General features: G+C 47.8%; 1 protein-coding gene across 1 annotated transcript in view; it reads left to right on the forward strand.

Moving 5' to 3' along the window:
* Positions 1-18,179, forward strand: part of dlgap2a (discs, large (Drosophila) homolog-associated protein 2a) — a 139,649-nt gene that overhangs the window by 98,921 nt on the left and 22,549 nt on the right. The window contains exons 4-7 of the mRNA XM_029258395.1: positions 2,006-2,217; positions 8,161-8,229; positions 9,621-9,771; positions 11,534-11,753. Of these exons, the coding sequence (XP_029114228.1) occupies positions 2,006-2,217; positions 8,161-8,229; positions 9,621-9,771; positions 11,534-11,753 (652 nt within the window). The remainder of the gene's footprint in view (positions 1-2,005; positions 2,218-8,160; positions 8,230-9,620; positions 9,772-11,533; positions 11,754-18,179) is intronic.

Consider the following 18,179-nt stretch of genomic DNA (forward strand, 5'->3'; position numbering starts at 1 on the left):
ATAGAAACACACGCGCACGTGTTTCCTCGTTTCAGTACAAGCTGATGAAAGAGGCAAAATTCACCCAAAGTGCTGCCATATTACACAACTTATTACATTTTCGGCAACCTGGAATATCATTTCCCAACTCCAGTATACTAGTACCAGTATATCATATCATGTTGGACAATATCAAGATGAATGACTCTTGTCACTTTGGTTGCTATAGCTTCAACACACATTCTCCAGCGTACGTCCCACAAAGCAGAAGGAAATACAGCTGAATTATCTGGTAGGAACTGGATGAAATTGTGAATAGAATGATCTGGAACTGTAGAAACGCAGTTTACGGTGTGTGTGTGTGTGTGTGTGTGTGTTGCTTTTGAATGAGTTTCAATTGACAGGTTTGTGTTCGCTTTCTATAATTTATCGGCGCTCCCAGTTTGTGAGGGCTATTGAGGAATGGGCAAATGTGTCACTCTACCCACCTGTTGTTTATGCCCATATGGCCAACTTTTTAATTAGCTGTCTATTTTGGCACTGGCCAATGGTTTGATTATCTGAGTAGTGCATAAATTTGAACTGGTTCTGCCCTGGATGGCTCTTCTGACAGTGGCCTCATCAGCACAGCGGTAGAAACTGTGGTCATGGGGCAGGTAGTCAGCGGGAGGAGTCCGGACACCGGACAGTCTCCATTAGTCCAATTAGCAACCTCTCTGACACACCAGTCAGGGCGTAAGCGGGGCGGGTTGACAAGGGTTAGGCGTCTCAGTGAAATTTGTCCTGTTGCCACGGGTTTGGCAGTTGCCACTTTTTCCCCGCCAGACGTTAACCACGTGGCATCCCAATGCGTTGCCTTTCAGTCATTCGCACACAGATCTGCGTGAGCGCGGTAATACGTCAGAGTCTTAATCTGAAAGAGAAACAAAGATGGACCGGTATCTATATAATTTGCATAAAGGTAATAATTCACAGGTGTCAGAACAAAAAGGCCATTCCCGTTCCCGCAATAACAGTTGACTCTGTCTGAGGAAACAATCAGAGTTTCTTTTAACGCGGAACAGCGAATGAATTCCATCGATGATCCGCCCTGCCCGACAAGCCAACAGCGGGCGGCACCTGTCAGCAACAAACGCAGTGGCAGAAACGCTGCTTGCTTTCATGGGGCCGACTCTAAAAGGGATGCCAAGGAGAAGCCTGGCTTTGAAGAACGCATCGCGCCGGACGTAGACGGCTGCCTCGTCGCAGTGCGATTCGGGGGGAATCTCTAATTAGTCTTGGCTCGTGAGCGGCTTGCAGCGAGAGGGAGGGAGGGCGAAGCCCTGGGCCTCGGGCTTGTGCCGGGATGGTTCCGCTGCCGGCGCTCCGTGTGGATGGCTCCCTCCAGGCCTGACTCAGCTCCTGCAGTGCCAGAGAACGGAGGGATGCGGAGGAGGGGGTGGGGGTACGTGCCCAACAGTCCCGTACACAAATGCCAGGGGGGCAGGTGGCAGGACACTCACACTCCCTACTGAGAGGTTGCTCACATTACAAGGGGCCCTGCTGTTGTACTCTTGAGAAGAGTATTTAAGCCTGAATTGCTGTAGCGACAATATACGTCTGCACGCAACAGGAAAAGGAGCTAAGTTGCACACTGCGCATGTCGCTTTAGGTGAGAGTGTCTGCTTAGCTGTCAGTACTTGCAAAATGAGATGTGTAACTGCGCGGCTGTGAATGCAAGACGTCGCCGGCGGACAGTGGCGAGCGATGCCCCGTGGCTGGGGCGGCACCCGGACAGTTTGGAGCTACGGATTAGAGACTCGCACACGCTGAACCGAACCGACTTCTGTACGCTTGACCTTAGAGCCCTTCTGGTGAGCCGCTCTCACGCGGAGTCACACGCCGTTTTAAACAGAAGTGAAAGCCGTGCGAAGGATATGGAGGGGTGTGTCGGTGTTTCCCTGCAGGTGGCGAAGTGCTCCGTGGTCCCGGGGCTGAGCCGTCTCACGCTGTGCTCTGCTGTGCTCTGCTGTGCTGTGCCATGCAGGTGCCGCAGGACGACTGGGGGGGCTACCCAGGGGTGGGCAAGGATGACGAGATCCCGTGCCGGAGGATGCGCAGCAGCAGCTATGTCAAGGCCATGGGTGACGACGAGAGCGGCGAGTCCGACGCCAGCCCCAAAACCTCACCCCAGAAGTCCATCCGGCCCGATGCTCTCGTCAAGGCCGTTGCGCAGAGACCCCTCATAGACCCCCAAAGGTAGGCTTTAGGCATCCTGTAAATAACAACAGGAGCCAGCTTGACTTTTTCCTCTTAAAACGGTGGAGATTATAATTTGGGTTGCGAGGCCTTGTCCTTGAATCTGTGAGTCTTATTAGCGTCAAACGAGAATATCGAGTTAGTCACGAGGTTACATTCCACAGCAACGTCAACGGAGCACAGCAGCAATGCGGCGCAGGCGCGCAGAATGCGTTTTTACAAGAATTAATCAAGCGAAGAATCTAATTTTGATTTGCATTGTGGCCATCTGCCTATTGCAATCAGACACTTCTGTGTACGCCACGATGTCAACAGAGAAAAGTGCGAAAAGCATGAGCATTGTAAAAGATGAAACTGAATTAACATTTTAAAAAGGTTTACTCGGGAAAGATTAATTATAAAGCAGCCTCTGTGAGCTATTAGCACAGATTTATTACCTATAAAATTCACAATTTTCACTTTGGAATTTTCATATGTTCCTCCATGAAGATGCCTGAAGTCTTATTCAATGACCCTTCCTTTTTGTTCAGCTCCTTTAATATTAAGCAATACATATTGAAACATTATATGAAAATATTGCATTTTAATATGACTCCTTTCGTTACTTCCAGTGAAAATGTAAAATCACCATTATGGCAGAACACAATCGCCATTATCTCCTAACAAAAAGACCATAATCATTTGTATTCATTGTTGAACGCACTAACTATAATTACCATATACATTCTGAATCACATTGAAAAGACACCTTTTCAAAATGCACAGCACATTCTAACCATCTAGGCCAACAAGGTAAAGCAACATTTACTTTGTACTGCCTCCGATATATGTTGTAAAAGCACCACCTACAAAAATGCACCGCATAGAAGCGCTGCGAGGAGATGCTGATCACGTCCTTCTCCATGGTTGGATCCAGTGGTCTCGCTCTGATTGGTTGTGGTCTGGAGTTCCTGCTCTCATTGGTTGGGGTGTGGAGTTCTTGCTCTGGTTCGTTGTGATCCAGTGTCCCTCCTTTGATTGGACGTTATCCAGAGATCCTGATTTGATTGGCTGTAACCCACTGATGTGGTTGTGGTTGTGATCCAGTTGTCTTTCTCTGGTTGGTTGTGAACAGGGTCAAGTTTGCCCTTGGTATGATCGTGTTTACATTTACGTTTATTCATCCAGCAGGAGACACGTTCCTCCAAAGCCACGTGCAACTCGCAGTATGTTCTTCTGTGCAGTGGACGTAGCTTTTCTCTGAATGTTCTATACCTTCACGGTGAGGTTTCTGCGATCTCTTTCCAGGGCTTTCTTTCCCCAAAATCACAAGGTATTCTGTTCTGCCTGCAAAAACTACGGTTCCCACCACAAACCCAAGCTCCTCATCTGGCCGCAATGCAGACCGCAGCCAAAGTTCACACTCTGCAGCCAGTGAGATGTTTGAAATAAAAATACTCCACGTCTCACTTTCTGTAGCTCTTGGCATCTCTCTGCTTGGTGTTTGGCAGTGACACTGTAGTGGTACTCTCCTCCTTTTTAATGCGGTACTGTCCTCTGCAACTAGGATTCTTTGCGTACGCCATGGCAGTGCTTCTGAGGGGCTGATTTCCCAAGTCACACTTTTCCAAGAGCGCAAACCACAAGATGTTTTTTTAATCGGACCGGTGGTGTAAACAGCCCTTGGATGATGTAGTTGTGGGTTCGATCCCTGCACGGTCTGCGAGGAGTTAGTGTGTTCCCACCCATGTTTGCGTGGACTCCCTCCTACAGTCCAAAGACATGTGTCTTCGGTGAAATGGTGACTCAGACTTGCCCATTGTGTGTGTGTGTGTGTGTGTGTGTGTGTTGCTCTGGTTTATAGATCAGTGGCTCATAGTAGGTAGAGTATCTTGCACCGTAAGTCACCTTGGATAGGAAAGTATTCACTCCAAATCACTTTGGACAAAAGTGTCTCAAATGCGTGTCGTTTTTCAGCTGCTCGCTTCTACCTGTGTGTCTCAGCATCTCGGTGTTATGATGTTTCACTTGCGTGGCCCCCCAGGGACTGACCAGCGTGTGCCTCCCAGGCCTGCCGTACCAGTGTCCCCCGAGCTTCCTAAGAAAACCATGGCGACCGGAGCCCCCAAGACGAAGAGCTAAAGTGTCCTTCCACCTGAATGCTCAGCCGTAGGCCCCAGTGTCATTTACAGCACAGCTTGAGTGCTGACACCTGACAGAAGGACTGTTATCATTTCACTGTAAACTGAGCCTGAGGAGCTGCAATTCGGAACCCGTAGCAACTCATATCCCACGGGGACAGAGAGCATCAATTTGAAAGTTAGCCGTGTCAGAAACGGGGCAGCCGGTGCCTGTGTTTTGTCTCGTGGGAGAATCACACACACCCTGCGCAGAACTTGACGAGCGGTGGCTGTAAAACTGGCCACGTCAGCAATAGGTTGTAGGATTGAGTCCCAGGACAGCCCCTGCTGTGCAAAGCTTTGTGCTTTGCGCTGTACTTAACCCCTCCCCCCACTTCAGTGTGACATCCAGCTGTATGCGACGAATAAATGAGCAAGAAAACAGTGTGCTCTGGTTGCGTGCAGCAGTGCTGGAAAGCCCACGGTGAAAGCGCTGGATTCACATTAACAAGGGCCGTTTTGCCGAAGACCGTCTCACCAATAAGTCCTCTGTACCGTATTTAATTTATCCTGCTCACGGCCCCTCGCGTTACCCCCCCCCCCTCGCATATTGGACTAATCATAATACAGATGCGTAATACAGATCTTGTACTCGCACAAATGTATTTATGATGAAAGTCAAACAATGAAAATGCAGTGAAGCAACCAGCAGTGCAGAAAGATTAATGAGTCAATCAAGGATCATGAATAGCATATAATAGTGAGACCATCGCTTTACTTCAATGAGGGGTGCTTTCTTTAATGACCGCCGTCTCATTAGGTATTACACAAGGTCTACAGAAGGCTATTCAATCAATTCTAGTTATTTGGGGTTTAAAATAACTTTGTTTTTAACCATGATTATCCCCTTTGAGCAGCCGACGGTATTAATCAAAATTACACGGGAAAGTGTTCATTAATTCACAATGTGACATAAGGCAATTATTCACTTGGATTGTGCTGCTAGTGAACGCTCATTACCTCAGAGTGCGGGGTCAGGAGCGACTTCGAAATGCCCGATTCGCGGTGACGCTGGCGAGAATGCGGGAGCGGTGCTCGGGACCGGAGTCCGCGGGGGCCTTTTTAGCTGCAAAGGCACACGGCCAATGCGCCGGACGAGCGCACGGAAGGTGCTGAGTCGCCCTGCTCCACGGGAGCCGCCGCCATTCCTCTTCCAGAACGCTCCGTCTGCATTCCGCAGCAGATCGTGCACCCCGGCCCTTTTTCGTGGAACGATTAATTAGCCGAAATTAATACGCATCAAAAAATAATGGTTAAAATGATGGAGAACAATTAAAAGCCGACTTGACTGACAGCTCAGCGCACTCGATCAACATGTTTGGTGCAAGTGGCTTAGAAGTTCCGTTGTACGGGATGTTCACTACACGACAAACGTCATGTTGGACGCGTGTGGTGTTATGAAGTTTCTAACGTACTGCTGCGAAGTGAAGTTGGAGGATGAGTGTGCGGTAGGAGATGACGGCCGAGCGGTCCTGTTTGGCTGCGTAGCTACCTGCTCACCTGAACCTAAACCTCGCTGTTGTGTACGGTGGGCTGGCGCGCCATCGGGAGCAGAAAGAGTGAGCCTCGATAAAGTTTTATTCTATGGATGAAAGCTGATTTTACCTTTCATGTTTCCAGTTAATTTATTTCACAGATGTTCTGAAAAGATGCTTGTTGGTGGATTCCACTGCAGGTCCTAATCTTGGTTGTTCGGTCTTGTTATGGTCCTGCTCTGTTCCACTTCTGGTTTCGTCTCATCGCAAATTACTTTGTCCTCCCAGAGTCTGCTGCATCTTCTTCTCCTGATGTTCCTATCATCCTAAGCTGTTCTTTTTCTCGTCACTCGGTTGCACCCCCTCCGTTCCACTTTGTGACCCTTCCCGATCTACTTCTACACCCTCCAGTCTAGTTCTGTAGATCCAGAATCACCGCCCTGCACTCATTCTGCACCTCAGCAGCCGGTGCTCTCGACCTTGCGATAGCGTGGTCCCCATAAGTCGACTGAGGATATCTTGGGGGGCGTTCCCACAAGTCTAGATTGTCATTGTTGCGCTTGAGGAATGGGAAGTCAGGCAGCTGTACTGCACCACCAGTTTGAAGGTGTTTTCCTTCACCCGTGAAGTTATTGTGGATCTTTGACAGTAGATACCCTGTGGCCGAAGGTGATGTGGCTCTCTGTTCAAACACAGACTCCAGTGAAGTGATTAGGATTCGTGGTGAAATGCAGACATCCTTTGATTGTTGGAATCTATACTTGAGAATAAATATCAAGTAGTGGAATGAAAAAGAAGGTATTTCTGCTCTGCTAGGTCACATAAGTCACAGGTGAGTCAAGAGTGCTCCGAGTGGCTCAGTCGTCAACGAGAGTTGAATCGTTGTGCTGTGTCCACTTTGTTAAGCTCCACACCCTTTAACTTGCCATCCAAAGAAGACTGATTGCAGGAGCTATAATGGGATTTAGCCAAGTTAGGAAGCTCTACCTTGATCCTGTTCTTCCAAGCACGTCTCTGGTTTTTATTTTTCAGGACAAAACAGACTGTCACTGTCCATTACCCCGAGGCTGGTTGAAAAAGCCCATTCGCAGTCTGGTGCCGGGCCGGTAAACGTATTATTTTCCACATAATTAGGTCTGTAGCGGGCAGTACACAGGGAGACCTGCTTTCCTCTAACTTCCTGTTGGCAAATGATTGGAAGTGTGTTCCATCGTTCCTGTGTTCCATCAGGACCACTGAAGCTTCTCCTTTTTTCTTCCTTCTGCTTTTTTCTCTGCGCGGACACTGCATCTTCCCTCTCTGGCGCCAGTTCTCTTCTGGTGACGTCTTTTTCCCTCCAAGACCTCGACTTTTTGGCAAATAACTTGGCCACTCTCTGCTTCCGTGCCATTGCAGATGGGCCGTTTTAGCGCTGATTTAAAACTGAGACAGAAGTTCATTTTGAGCCTCAGTGGTACCTTGACATATGAATTCATTGAAATAGAGAGGAAAAAAGGCCTATTTACAGTAACAGCCTCTCTTATACCGACCGGCCTAGTCGGACATCATAGTAGGCATCAGAAATGTGATTGACATCTTTCCTCCAACTCTTTTTCTACCTGAAATGGTCATACGAGTCCTAAGAGACATAGTTCTCATTCCTTGTGTCACTGTGTTTCTTTAGGGCTCCCACGTCATTAAAAATACTGAAAACTACCGCATATCTGGAAAACTACGCTTTTTTTTTTATTTTTATTAAATTTTTCTTTATCACACATCAAAAATGCTGTGCCCTATTACCGTGGTGACTTTGTGTTCTGCGTTGTTTGTTTACCTCCGTCAGGCCCGCTGTGAAGTTCACATTTGAAGCCAGTCTTGTGCGAGGCTCCAGTTTGCAGCATTGATGCCGTCTTCAAGTGAATTTCACTCTCGGAATGTTTTATTCCTTCTGATTACTCTCCGCCAGATGGTGTTTGAAGAGTTCCGCGGCTATTTCCTGAAAAGAGGGAAAACTTAAAACCCAGAATGGTCGCGAAAGCATATGTTCCTTGGTGAAGCTCTTAAAAACTCGTTAGCACTCTGGAAAAGGAGTTAATCAGTTGTGTAACAAGCGTCCCTCGCTCAGAGATTGAATGTTCTCAGCAAACCGCAGCCACGTGATTCAAGGTGTTCTCACAGAGACCGTTCGGCTCGTCACGTGCCGAAAGGTTCGCCACGTTTCGGGTTTTGTGCCACGGATGCTCGCAGACCTACCCCCCTCCTCCTTCATCCAACCTCCGCTGTGCCCGGTAACTGATTAACACGCCCTGTTTTTTTCTCTTTATTCACAGCTTGTGGCCCTTGGATAAAAAGAATGGTGACATGACTAACTACATCACCAATTTTGCTGCAGACTTAAGGTGAATACAACCAGCTCCCTCCCACCCCCCCCCCCCCCCCACACCCAGTGCAACGATCCTGCCGGTCCTCGACAGGAGGCTATTGGTCCTGAGCGATGCCAGCACGTTCGCCATGAATACTGCATGTAGCACGTTTTCAAAGCGGAACAGATTACAGACAAGCTGTGTGCGCTCTAAACGGCCAGATCTCATATGTTGGAGCGAAGCTTAACGCTGCCTGGAGTTTGTCTCCGCTTCTGACCAACACGCTGAAAAGCTACTCAGAAATGTGCTTGCGGTGCAGTAGGGATTCTTTCCGGCATCTTGAGGGTCCTCAGACCGAGTAAAATTCCCAGGACTGAGACTCAAGCAGTTCCATCCCATCCTCTAATTATGTGCTCATGGTTTTACCATAGGGCCATCATGGCCTTCCCCGACACCTGGCTCGTATTGTTGGGCAGATGGGTGTTTAAAAGAAGGAAAAATGGCTTCTGATGAGTCGTTGCAGTGCCTCTCACTTCCAAAGTGTAAAAAGTACCCAAAGATGTTTGCTGTTATCACTGAAACAGCAGATTTTGTTCTTTATTTGGCTTCTGCCCCCCTCTCCCTCCATGTCTCCCTCTCTTTTTCTGTCTCTCTCACACTTGATCTTTGCAGTTTCATCATCTCTCTGCTGAGGCGAACAACTTTGGATTCACCCATAAACAACGGCTTTTCTGCGCCGGGTTTCTCCTCTCCCCGGGCTTGTAAACGGAAGAGGTTCGATTAGAGATCCCTGCTCGCCGACTAGCGGCTCTTTTGCGTCACGTTTGTTTGCGGACACGCGCTCCACGGGCTGTTACGGCAGCGAACCGAGTGGCGGTTTCGGAACGCGGCTCTTCTCGCTATGCAACAATCTCGCCTCCCCGTATTTTTGATTCTGCTATATTTCACTCTCGACTCCAGTTGCCCACTAATTCAGCTCAGCAGCTCCTTGCCCATGTTACTTCCCTCTGTACCGTAAGTTTGCCAAGAGGGAACGCATTCTAAGTCAGCTGAGACAGACGGTATCTTCGTTCAAAGATTCCCCTCTGGATTGCTGGAACGCAGGACGCGCGATCGACTTCGCGACCAGGACACCAAGGGGTCCCGGGTGTGAACGGTGACTCGGTTCTTGGAATTGCACTGCCAGCGAAAAGAAACGACGTTCCCTAACATCACGCTCAGTTCGGCGGTTGATGTTAGTCTTCATTGCCCTTTTTCTTTTTCTTCATTGCCTTTTTCCTCCTCCCACTTCTTCCTCTGTCTCCCCTCGCCTCGACACGTGAGGACAACCGCAGTCCTCGGTGTGCAGGTGGGCCTCAGACTCAGGTTGTTCCCCCAGATGGCGGCAGCGCGGTCTCACTCTCCTCTCCGGCCCTCTCCCCGTTCAGCCAGAGCTACCATCTGCAAGCCGCCCGGGAGCTGCACTCCAGCCTGACCCTCGACCCGGCGGCCCGCTGCGGCTCGCCCAAGTTCCGCTCCCGCAACCAGAGCTACATGCGGGCCGTGAGCACCCTGAGCCAGGCGAGCTGCGTGAGCCAGGTGAGTCCGTCACCTCTCCGGGGGGCCCGCGAGGTCTGCGGATCAAACGGCGGACCGTTTCAGAATCCCGCTTCACCTGTGACGCTCTCCTGCCGTAGTGCTGGCTGTCTGCCGCGGAGCCGACCGGTAAAAGGAAATGGTGCCAAACTAATTTATAGCTGGGGTGGCCCTGGCAAGTACTGTTAATTACTCTAAGTGTGAAAGCCTCGTACAGGTTTCTCAGAGAGCGCACAACTGAGCTGGAGGCGGTTCTCCCAAAAGTCCCGAAACCGGTGGGATTCAAACCGCCCTTCGAGTAAGAGAGGAGCAGCGCGTACGCTGTATTTCTGTGTTTCGCTGATTGGATCGAGGGACATTTGGACAGCGCTGCTGCAAATTTAAACGCCGACGTCCACCGGGATTTTCTGTCTCATTTTTCACCGTCATCGTTTTTGACGGAATTACGGCCTTCAGCCTATGAATGTTTTAAGTCTGCTAATGTTAGCTGGAGGGCACAGTCTCAAATACCCAGATCAGATGCCAGTTTTTCCTTCACTTTCCATTTTTTTTCAAGAACCTGATTATGTGTTAGTATTCATGTATGAAAGTGTATTAAGTGTATAATATTAAAGGAGTGGTAACTTCTGATTTGTTAAAGACTTTATTATACAGCGAGCAGGGCTGCTAATGACTCTCAAATCTGTGCGTGAAGTCTGTTTTAGAGGTCGGTATTCTGTTTGTGATTACCACGCTTTCTCGCTATAATCACCAGCGAATCGTTCACGATCGCTCTTTTGAAATGGAGTCCCCGTTGCTTGTCTCCCCTGCTGCCCAATGAAGTTCGCCGCCTTGGCCTGGTGCGAAACGAACCGGCGCCCCGTCGGGCACGAACGGCGTTCGCGGTCGTATGAAATGTAGCCTCGCCCGGAAGAGAGCCTTGATTTCACTCTATAAGCAGTGCGCACGGATTTAGAGAGACCCGTCCTATTGGAGCGCTATATTCCCAACTGTAGATTGCAATTTTGTCTTTGTCACCCCTCCCACATTTTTATTTCTTTGACACAATCTTAGACGCGTAAGGGTATCTCAGAATATTAGCTTTTGCCTTTTAGCCTTTGCCTTCAATTCATCAGCATGAATTTTTCGATAAAAATTAAACATGTAAAGCACAGGTTCTGTCTTTAGTTTTCCAGGATCCCTTTGCCCACTGTTTCGCATTAAGGGCCATATAAATATAGGCATATATTATACAGAGTGTCCCGTGTTAAAGCACGACGTGGTACATTTTAGGCAAAGCCCAACCATACAAAAAAATGTTATCAGTAAAGCGTTTATTGATCCAGAATGTTGTTTCACTAAGTCCCAAGATGTCATACAGATGTATCCTGCCCACAAACGCATGCCTTCGAAAAACTGTGCACACATACAGTAATTATGACAGTAACATTTGGAAATGCACTTTGGTATTTTCTGTTTGGATGCATCAGATTGTTTTGTCTCCTCAAATACATGCTTTTCCCTTTTGTTTGTAATAATGACTTGTTGGCATTTGCTAAACAATGAGAGAATGCATCTTGCCTGATTTTTAACTGGACAGTGTTTGTCTTCAAGAAAAAAATTAATAAATAAAATGGGTCTTTTGAGCTTGCTCGATTGGGACCCCGATTTTGCTATCAACTGCTAACATTCCTTCGTGTTTACTGCACAAAGGGGAAGAGTCAGAGTCAGACAGAGAGGGGAAGACGAGAAATTAAGGACTGCTATTCCTGTTTTTGTCTCTCAGGTGAGTGAGACTGAGGTCAATGGCCAGTTTGAGTCAGTTTGCGAGTCCGTTTTTAGTGAAGTAGAGTCCCAGGCTATGGAAGCCCTGGACCTGCCGGGCTGTTTCCGCACCCGAAGCCACAGTTACCTGCGAGCCATTCAGGCCGGGTACTCCCAGGATGACGACTGCATTCCCTCAATGGCGTCCTCCACTGTCACCTCGACTATCCGATCCACAACAGGTAACAGTATTCTCCACGAGAGAAGGCTCGCCACACTCGCGTACACGCTTTTGTATTCTGTACAGCACAGGTGCCTTTATTTTTGGGAGATCCAGGGGTGAATGTTTGTCTGTTTTTTCCTTGTTTTCTTTTTGTTTCGTTCGTACCTCTGTATGTCTCGCCCCTGTATTTTCCGAGTGTCAAGGGCTGGGGTTTGCTTGCTGAGATTATTGCATGACTGCCATACCTGTCCCCAGGGCTTCCGATTAGACTCGACCGGCAGGGATATGGCACCGCGAGCCGCGTGGCTCGGGATAAAACATGCGAAAACGAGCCGTGCTGCTGATGCTCCAAACTGCTGGCACGCCTCCCACGGCATGCGTAGGACTAACACGCTTCATCGAGACTGACGATGAGAAAGCAGCGTGTGTGATCTGCAGGGTTCGGGCAGGGGGGGATACGGGGTGTGGGTAGATCGATGCGGTCCTCGGTCGCTCTGCAGGTCAAGAGGGATTTTGAAAGCTTCCCTTGTAGCTCATCTTGACTTATAGAGCGTACCAAGAACAGAATGGGGTAGGCGCTTCTGTTAAAGTTAAAAAAAAAAAAAAAAAAAAAGAAAAAAAAAAGCCATCTTAAGGTAAGTTACCATGCTCTGGTGGACTGAGAGTTGCTGGTTGCACAAAGTAACTGAAGTGAAGCGAAGTAAAAGGTCCCTGTCAGTGAGTTACTTCACTGGCCTTACTGTGCGATTCGTTTCATTGGGTCGGTTTAGCTGTTTTTTGGGAATTCTTTTGCATCACTTGAACTCTAATGCTGTACCTCATTAGAGTGATTTCATAACTTCACATTCCACGTAGCTGTCGCTCACCCTCCTGCGAATAACTCAACGCAAAGCGGAATTTTTCATCTACAGGAAGAGAAGCTTGTGATGTTTCTATTATTTCACTTTATAAAAATTCACTTGCGATATATCTGCATATATTAATATATTAACTATATGAAACACGAATATATTAATTTTAACAAATGAATACATTAAACCGTTTTTTTTTCTTTTTTTTTTTCTCATACTTGTAAATGAAAAGTAATTTAAATAGTCTGCAGTCAGGTTTCCGGGCTGCAGATTTTTGTGACGGCTTGCAGCGGGTAGTCCTCAGAAGCATGCAGACCTTAAAAACTTTTAATAAGTTTCCAGCAGCTCCCTTCTTCTTGGCTTCGACACCTTCGGCTCAACTCAGCGCTCCGCATTAGTCAGTCGTGCCACACTGTACGGATCCGCAGGATTCGTGCAACACGGGTTGCTTTGTGCAAACAGATCACATTGACCCCCCACGCCTGTTTATTAGTATATGTGGTGAATGCATAAAAGAGTTAAGCTATGAACCCTATTGAAGTACTTTATAATTATGTGATAAAATGAATTTAGACCTTCTCATTTAGTTTTTTCAGTTAGTGTGACTTTTAAATGTTGGCTTCTTTCTTTTTACATATAAAATCGCATTTTGCCTTGACATCATCCTCGATTGGGTTTGCACAAGACAAAGAGGGTCACGGACCAGGGGAATCCCTCCAATCCCACGGTCTAATCACCTGATCGCTTTTGGCCGGTGGGCTCCGTTTTCGCTCTCTCTGCCCTGCGAATTTTAAACGTGACATTGCTCCCCAACTGGTCTCTGTTGTTCTTATTTTTCTCATCGCTCGCACCAAACTGAATCGACAGTGACAAAGAACAGTGAGGCTCCATTCCTGAAATTATGGAAATTAGTTACACCTGTGTGTCTCAGGCTACATTTGCCCCTCGCCTGTCACCAAAGAGGAGCACATTTTGCTAAGTGCACCTTTCAGTGTAATTGAATAATACATCGCCTTGGAAAATATCCTGTATTTTTTCCTCGCGGACTTGTGTTGACTTTCCTTCTGCGAATTTTTTGACGTGACGCCATTCTCGGCTTTTGTTCGGTGCCAGGCTTCATTTCGATCAAGGCAGGAAAGTCACCTTGACGCGGATCTCGTCGTCACAAGTGCGACGTGTCTACCTGTAGTCGTCTGCCTTAGGGAAGTTGGACTTTTCTCATGCTTCACCAAAATTTGGGCAAGAAATTGCTTTAGGCTTAATTGAAATTGTGGGCATTTACCGTTCTTCTGAAAGACGAGCAACGTCTTACTTCAACACGATTTTTATGTCGGGGTGTGAAAATATTTTTCAAAGCAAATTTTTTTGCAAGTGAAATGTCCCAGCACCGTCATCACGGCGGAAACGATAGGCAGACGTGCGAGCCTCTTCGAGCACAAACGGTCAAAATCCGTATTTGACCTCAAACTCAAAGGGTAACGTGGAAATCGCAAGAGTCGCGGAAAACAGCAGCGAGACCTTGTCTCCGGAAAACCGCGTTTCGCCAGACGATGATCAAACTCCGCTGATGGCGGAGTTCACATCCACTCTTTGACCAAAGGAATTTCTGCCCTCAGCCGCGGCCCTTCTCAACATAGCTCTGCCGTTCCTTTCCAGCCTGTCACACAAAAGCGTTCGGGTTCTGAAAGAGTTTCAGACAAACACGAAAAACAAATCCTGAAACACCGAAGGTATTCCACGAGCGAGCGATTCTGTGGCTGTCGGAATTCATCCGCAGAAATAAGAAAGCGATCATTTTTAAGTTTCTCGGTGGCTCATCTACTTCTGCGTCTCCTTTTGTGGCACGAAGGAAGGGGCGTTTGGCAACCGGCCACAGAAAAGCGGGTCTGGCAATCGGTGGAGGGGTGGCTTTCCCATCATGCCCTGTCACCACAGAAGACCACCGTCCCCTCTCCCCGGGGACCATCGACCTCTAGAGGGATTACAAGTGGATGGTGGGGGTAGCTGGAGTCATTTGGTACCTGTGACACGTACTTTAAAAAATTTAAAATCTGTCTATTTACACTGCCTTCTCCCCACGTAGAACAATATCTGTTGACACAAATGTCAGTGTAAAGGCCTCAGAGCTCTTCTGCAGTGTTTTTTTTTTTTTTTTTTTTCCCAAAAATATGTTTTTTGTGACTTAGAAATATTGTAATTTACATTTTGGCTGCTAACAAAGTGTGATGTAATTTCCAAATACAAACAATATCCTCTATACACTGGCTCCTCATGGGACTAACGTTCGAATTAGGAATTTTCAAACGTACGTTTTCCGGTTTATTTGTTTATTTTTTTATAGCATTTTCCTCGCTGCCTTATTTTCTAATTTCGGTCCGTTCCGAAGGGAAAATGGGCCGAGTCTCTGCACCCTGCCTTTAGCTGGCAGCAAAACGCACTCAGACAGAACGGAAACACAAGAGAAGTGCGGGACCGCTTTCGTTCGCTGTGTTTCCACGGTGTTTGCACCCCATATCTGGTCTCCCTGGGGCGTCTGTGATCATAACAAGACCACATCACGTGTCTATCTATATTTAGCAAGTGTTTATTGAGACAGTGTATTTTTACTTTCAGTAATTTCAGATGAGTTTTAACTGTTATAATTAAGTTGTAATGTAATTTGAAGTTAATAAAAGGGAAGTGCTGCTATGTACTGGACTGGTATCCCATGCAGGATGTACTCTGCCCCATGTCCTCTTCTCCTGGGATAGGCCCTGGACCACTAGGACCCTGCACAAGTGGTTACTGATGGATTGATGGATAAATGGAAGTGTTACAGAGTGCATTATTTTTATTTATATTAATTAAAGATTTTAGTGTATCCGTAAGTTATGGAGCCAGTGTAACCAGTCATGTCGAAGTGACTTGAGCTTATATAGACAAATTATCGAGACTGACATTATGAAACACCCACATATCGTATTTACTTACGCCAATAACAGTTATATCCAAAGCACAAATGGAGTATTTATTTTTATGCTGTATTTGCAAAATTACTCTTGAAGCATCACACTTTGGTACAGCTCTAAAACCTGACAAATGGAAAAAATAAAACTTTATGTTCCGAAAGAAATGTCGCTTCGCATGGACAAATCGTACTGGATTTGTTTTTTATTTACGTTTAATAAAGAAACGTTCTAAAGAACCGAGTCTTCGGTGATGGGGCCGTGTGTGACGAAGTATGGACAGCCGGACACGACTCGGGCGTCGAGGTCATCAGCTACATTTGACTGCGGGATTGAAGTTCCTTCCCTGGTCTCAGGGCTCCGGCAGGGTCCGTTCCCAGGCACACACTCTGAACAGACCCCCCTTGAAGGACCGCTTGTTCAATAGGGTTCATACCTGCTCCTTGACTGAGGCATGCTGGGATGTGCTGCTTTGGGTTGCTTTGTCTTTTCATTTATTCATCTTTTCTGTGACACAGCAAACACAGCTGCCGGGTCACAATTAAACTGTATCTGAGTTCTGAAAGACTCCAGTTTTTTTCTTTGCTTTTCAATATGTTGCTGTTTGGCCTGCAGCTCACGGTTTCATTTTTTGTGCTGTGAAAAAGTGAAAAGACACGAAACCTGAGTGTGTGCTGAGCACTGAGAAGGCAGTGTAAACATGTCACTTTCATGTGGGTCAAACATAATGCAGACCTGACGCCCGAGATGCTCATTCTCCAGGTCTGTGCTCTGCTACGCTTGCGTACTACATTTGTGGCAGTCCAAAATTGATACGGAAACTAATACAAAGCGACTCGGAAAACGCACTGACCTGATGCAAAGTATTTTAAAGTAATTTTCGGCTCAATATAGCTATCAATAGCAAAACAGTGCTTTTATATATTGGAAAAATATGTAAAATCCTGTAACTGTTTCCGCCATAAGAAATAAGAAGTAATCAAAGTGAAGAGAGATGCCGAAACTGTGCAAGTGTGCTGTGAGTGAAAAGAGGAGTCGTCTTTAATAGCCTCATTCGCTCTCACCACCGTCTCCCCTCATGGTCTCATGATTTGACTCACATATATTAATAAAGTGTAATGAGGTCCGTGAAGGAGGTGTTATTGCTCCAGCTGTTCCCCCCCAAGTGTGTCCGTCCACCTATGTGCATATTTATATTTGTCTTTCAGAGGGCTATGATGTGCTGGAAGGCACTTCTTTTCTAAATGAGGACAATTTGCATGATGACGAGGCGGAGACCTCCTCAGCCTATCAGGAGATGGGCAGCTCCCTTAGAGAGGAGGTGACACGCAGCCAGCCCAGCACCAGCTCCACCGTCACAGCCATCTCCGTTCCCCGCGCTCCCCCACCCGAGTGGGACGTTCCCCGATCCGGCGGCCGGCCCTCGGCCCGGCCCGCCCAGGGCGGCGCGGATCCGCTGGGAGCGGCCGCCTCTTTTGGCCTGCCCTGGAGGGAGGAGATCACAGCCATGCGCTACGAGCTGGTCGAGCTGCACAAGGACATCTGCAGTGAGCTGCGCACGTTCAACAGCAACTTCTCCAGCTTTGCGCGCGGCTACAACACGTGGGCGCCGGGTCACCGTGTGTCCATAGGCACCCAGGCAGGGGCAGCGGGCCTCGTGAGGCAGAGCACGGCCGACGCCGCTGTGTCCTGCTGCCCCGAGCAGCTGTCAGCGGATGAACGCAGAGCCCCCACTCCCGAGGAGAGCGGGGGGTATGACAGCCGCGCCCAGTCGCCCCTCTTCGAGGAGTCGCCGTGGGACCCGGGGAGGCGCAGAGCCGAGTGGCGCTCGGGCCGTCAGAGGAGCGCCAGCCTGGAGATTTGGATCAGGAAATGCACCCGCCCCCCGCTGGCGTACATCTCGCTGTCCTTTTGATCGTCCGTGTTCGGCCGAAGAGGACGGCGGAAGGCATCTCCCTGAAACGCAGGTCCGCAGGAGCCAGCGAACATGATCGTGCTAAAAAGCATTGCAAAAAAAAAAAAACAGAAATAAAAAAGCAAAAATGAAAAACCTCAAGTCTGTAGAAGGAGATGGACAGGACCGAATGACCTTTTGCCGCTATGCAGAAAAATGACTTTGGGAATGACAGGTGGCATCGTAGCAATCCACAGGAAAATATGAACCATTTAAGCAAACTGTCTGGCTTCGGGAAGCCTGTTTACAGTGCGGCGGAATCGACCGGGGAATGTTAAAAGTAACGTATGTTTACCATACCGTGTCGACCCCTAAGTGCCACAGCGGGCGTCAGTCGTGCTTCCCTCTCAGGGGTCCGGGGCTGGGGGAGAGGGGGTGTTCGTTCACACACCATCCATTTTTCAGTAAAGCATACTCCTAGGTTAGCTTTAGCTTTGCGTACACTGCCCATCATTTTGCAAAAAAAGTCAAGTGACAATTGCAAATCTCGCATAAATTAACTAACCAAACTAAATATGAAATTTTTGAAAAAAACAAAAACACTTTATTGTTGATTCTTCAAAGCTAGCATAGCGGTAGCATGAATATTTGAGTAAACGTGTTTACAGATCTGCCTTATTGAGACCTTAGAAAACTCTACAGGTGATGGATCGCCCTTTCGCTCGTAGGACGAGAGGCCTACCGACAGCCAAAAG

This window comes from Scleropages formosus, chromosome 15 (genome assembly GCF_900964775.1).
Source record: "Scleropages formosus chromosome 15, fSclFor1.1, whole genome shotgun sequence".
Lineage (NCBI taxonomy): Eukaryota > Metazoa > Chordata > Actinopteri > Osteoglossiformes > Osteoglossidae > Scleropages > Scleropages formosus.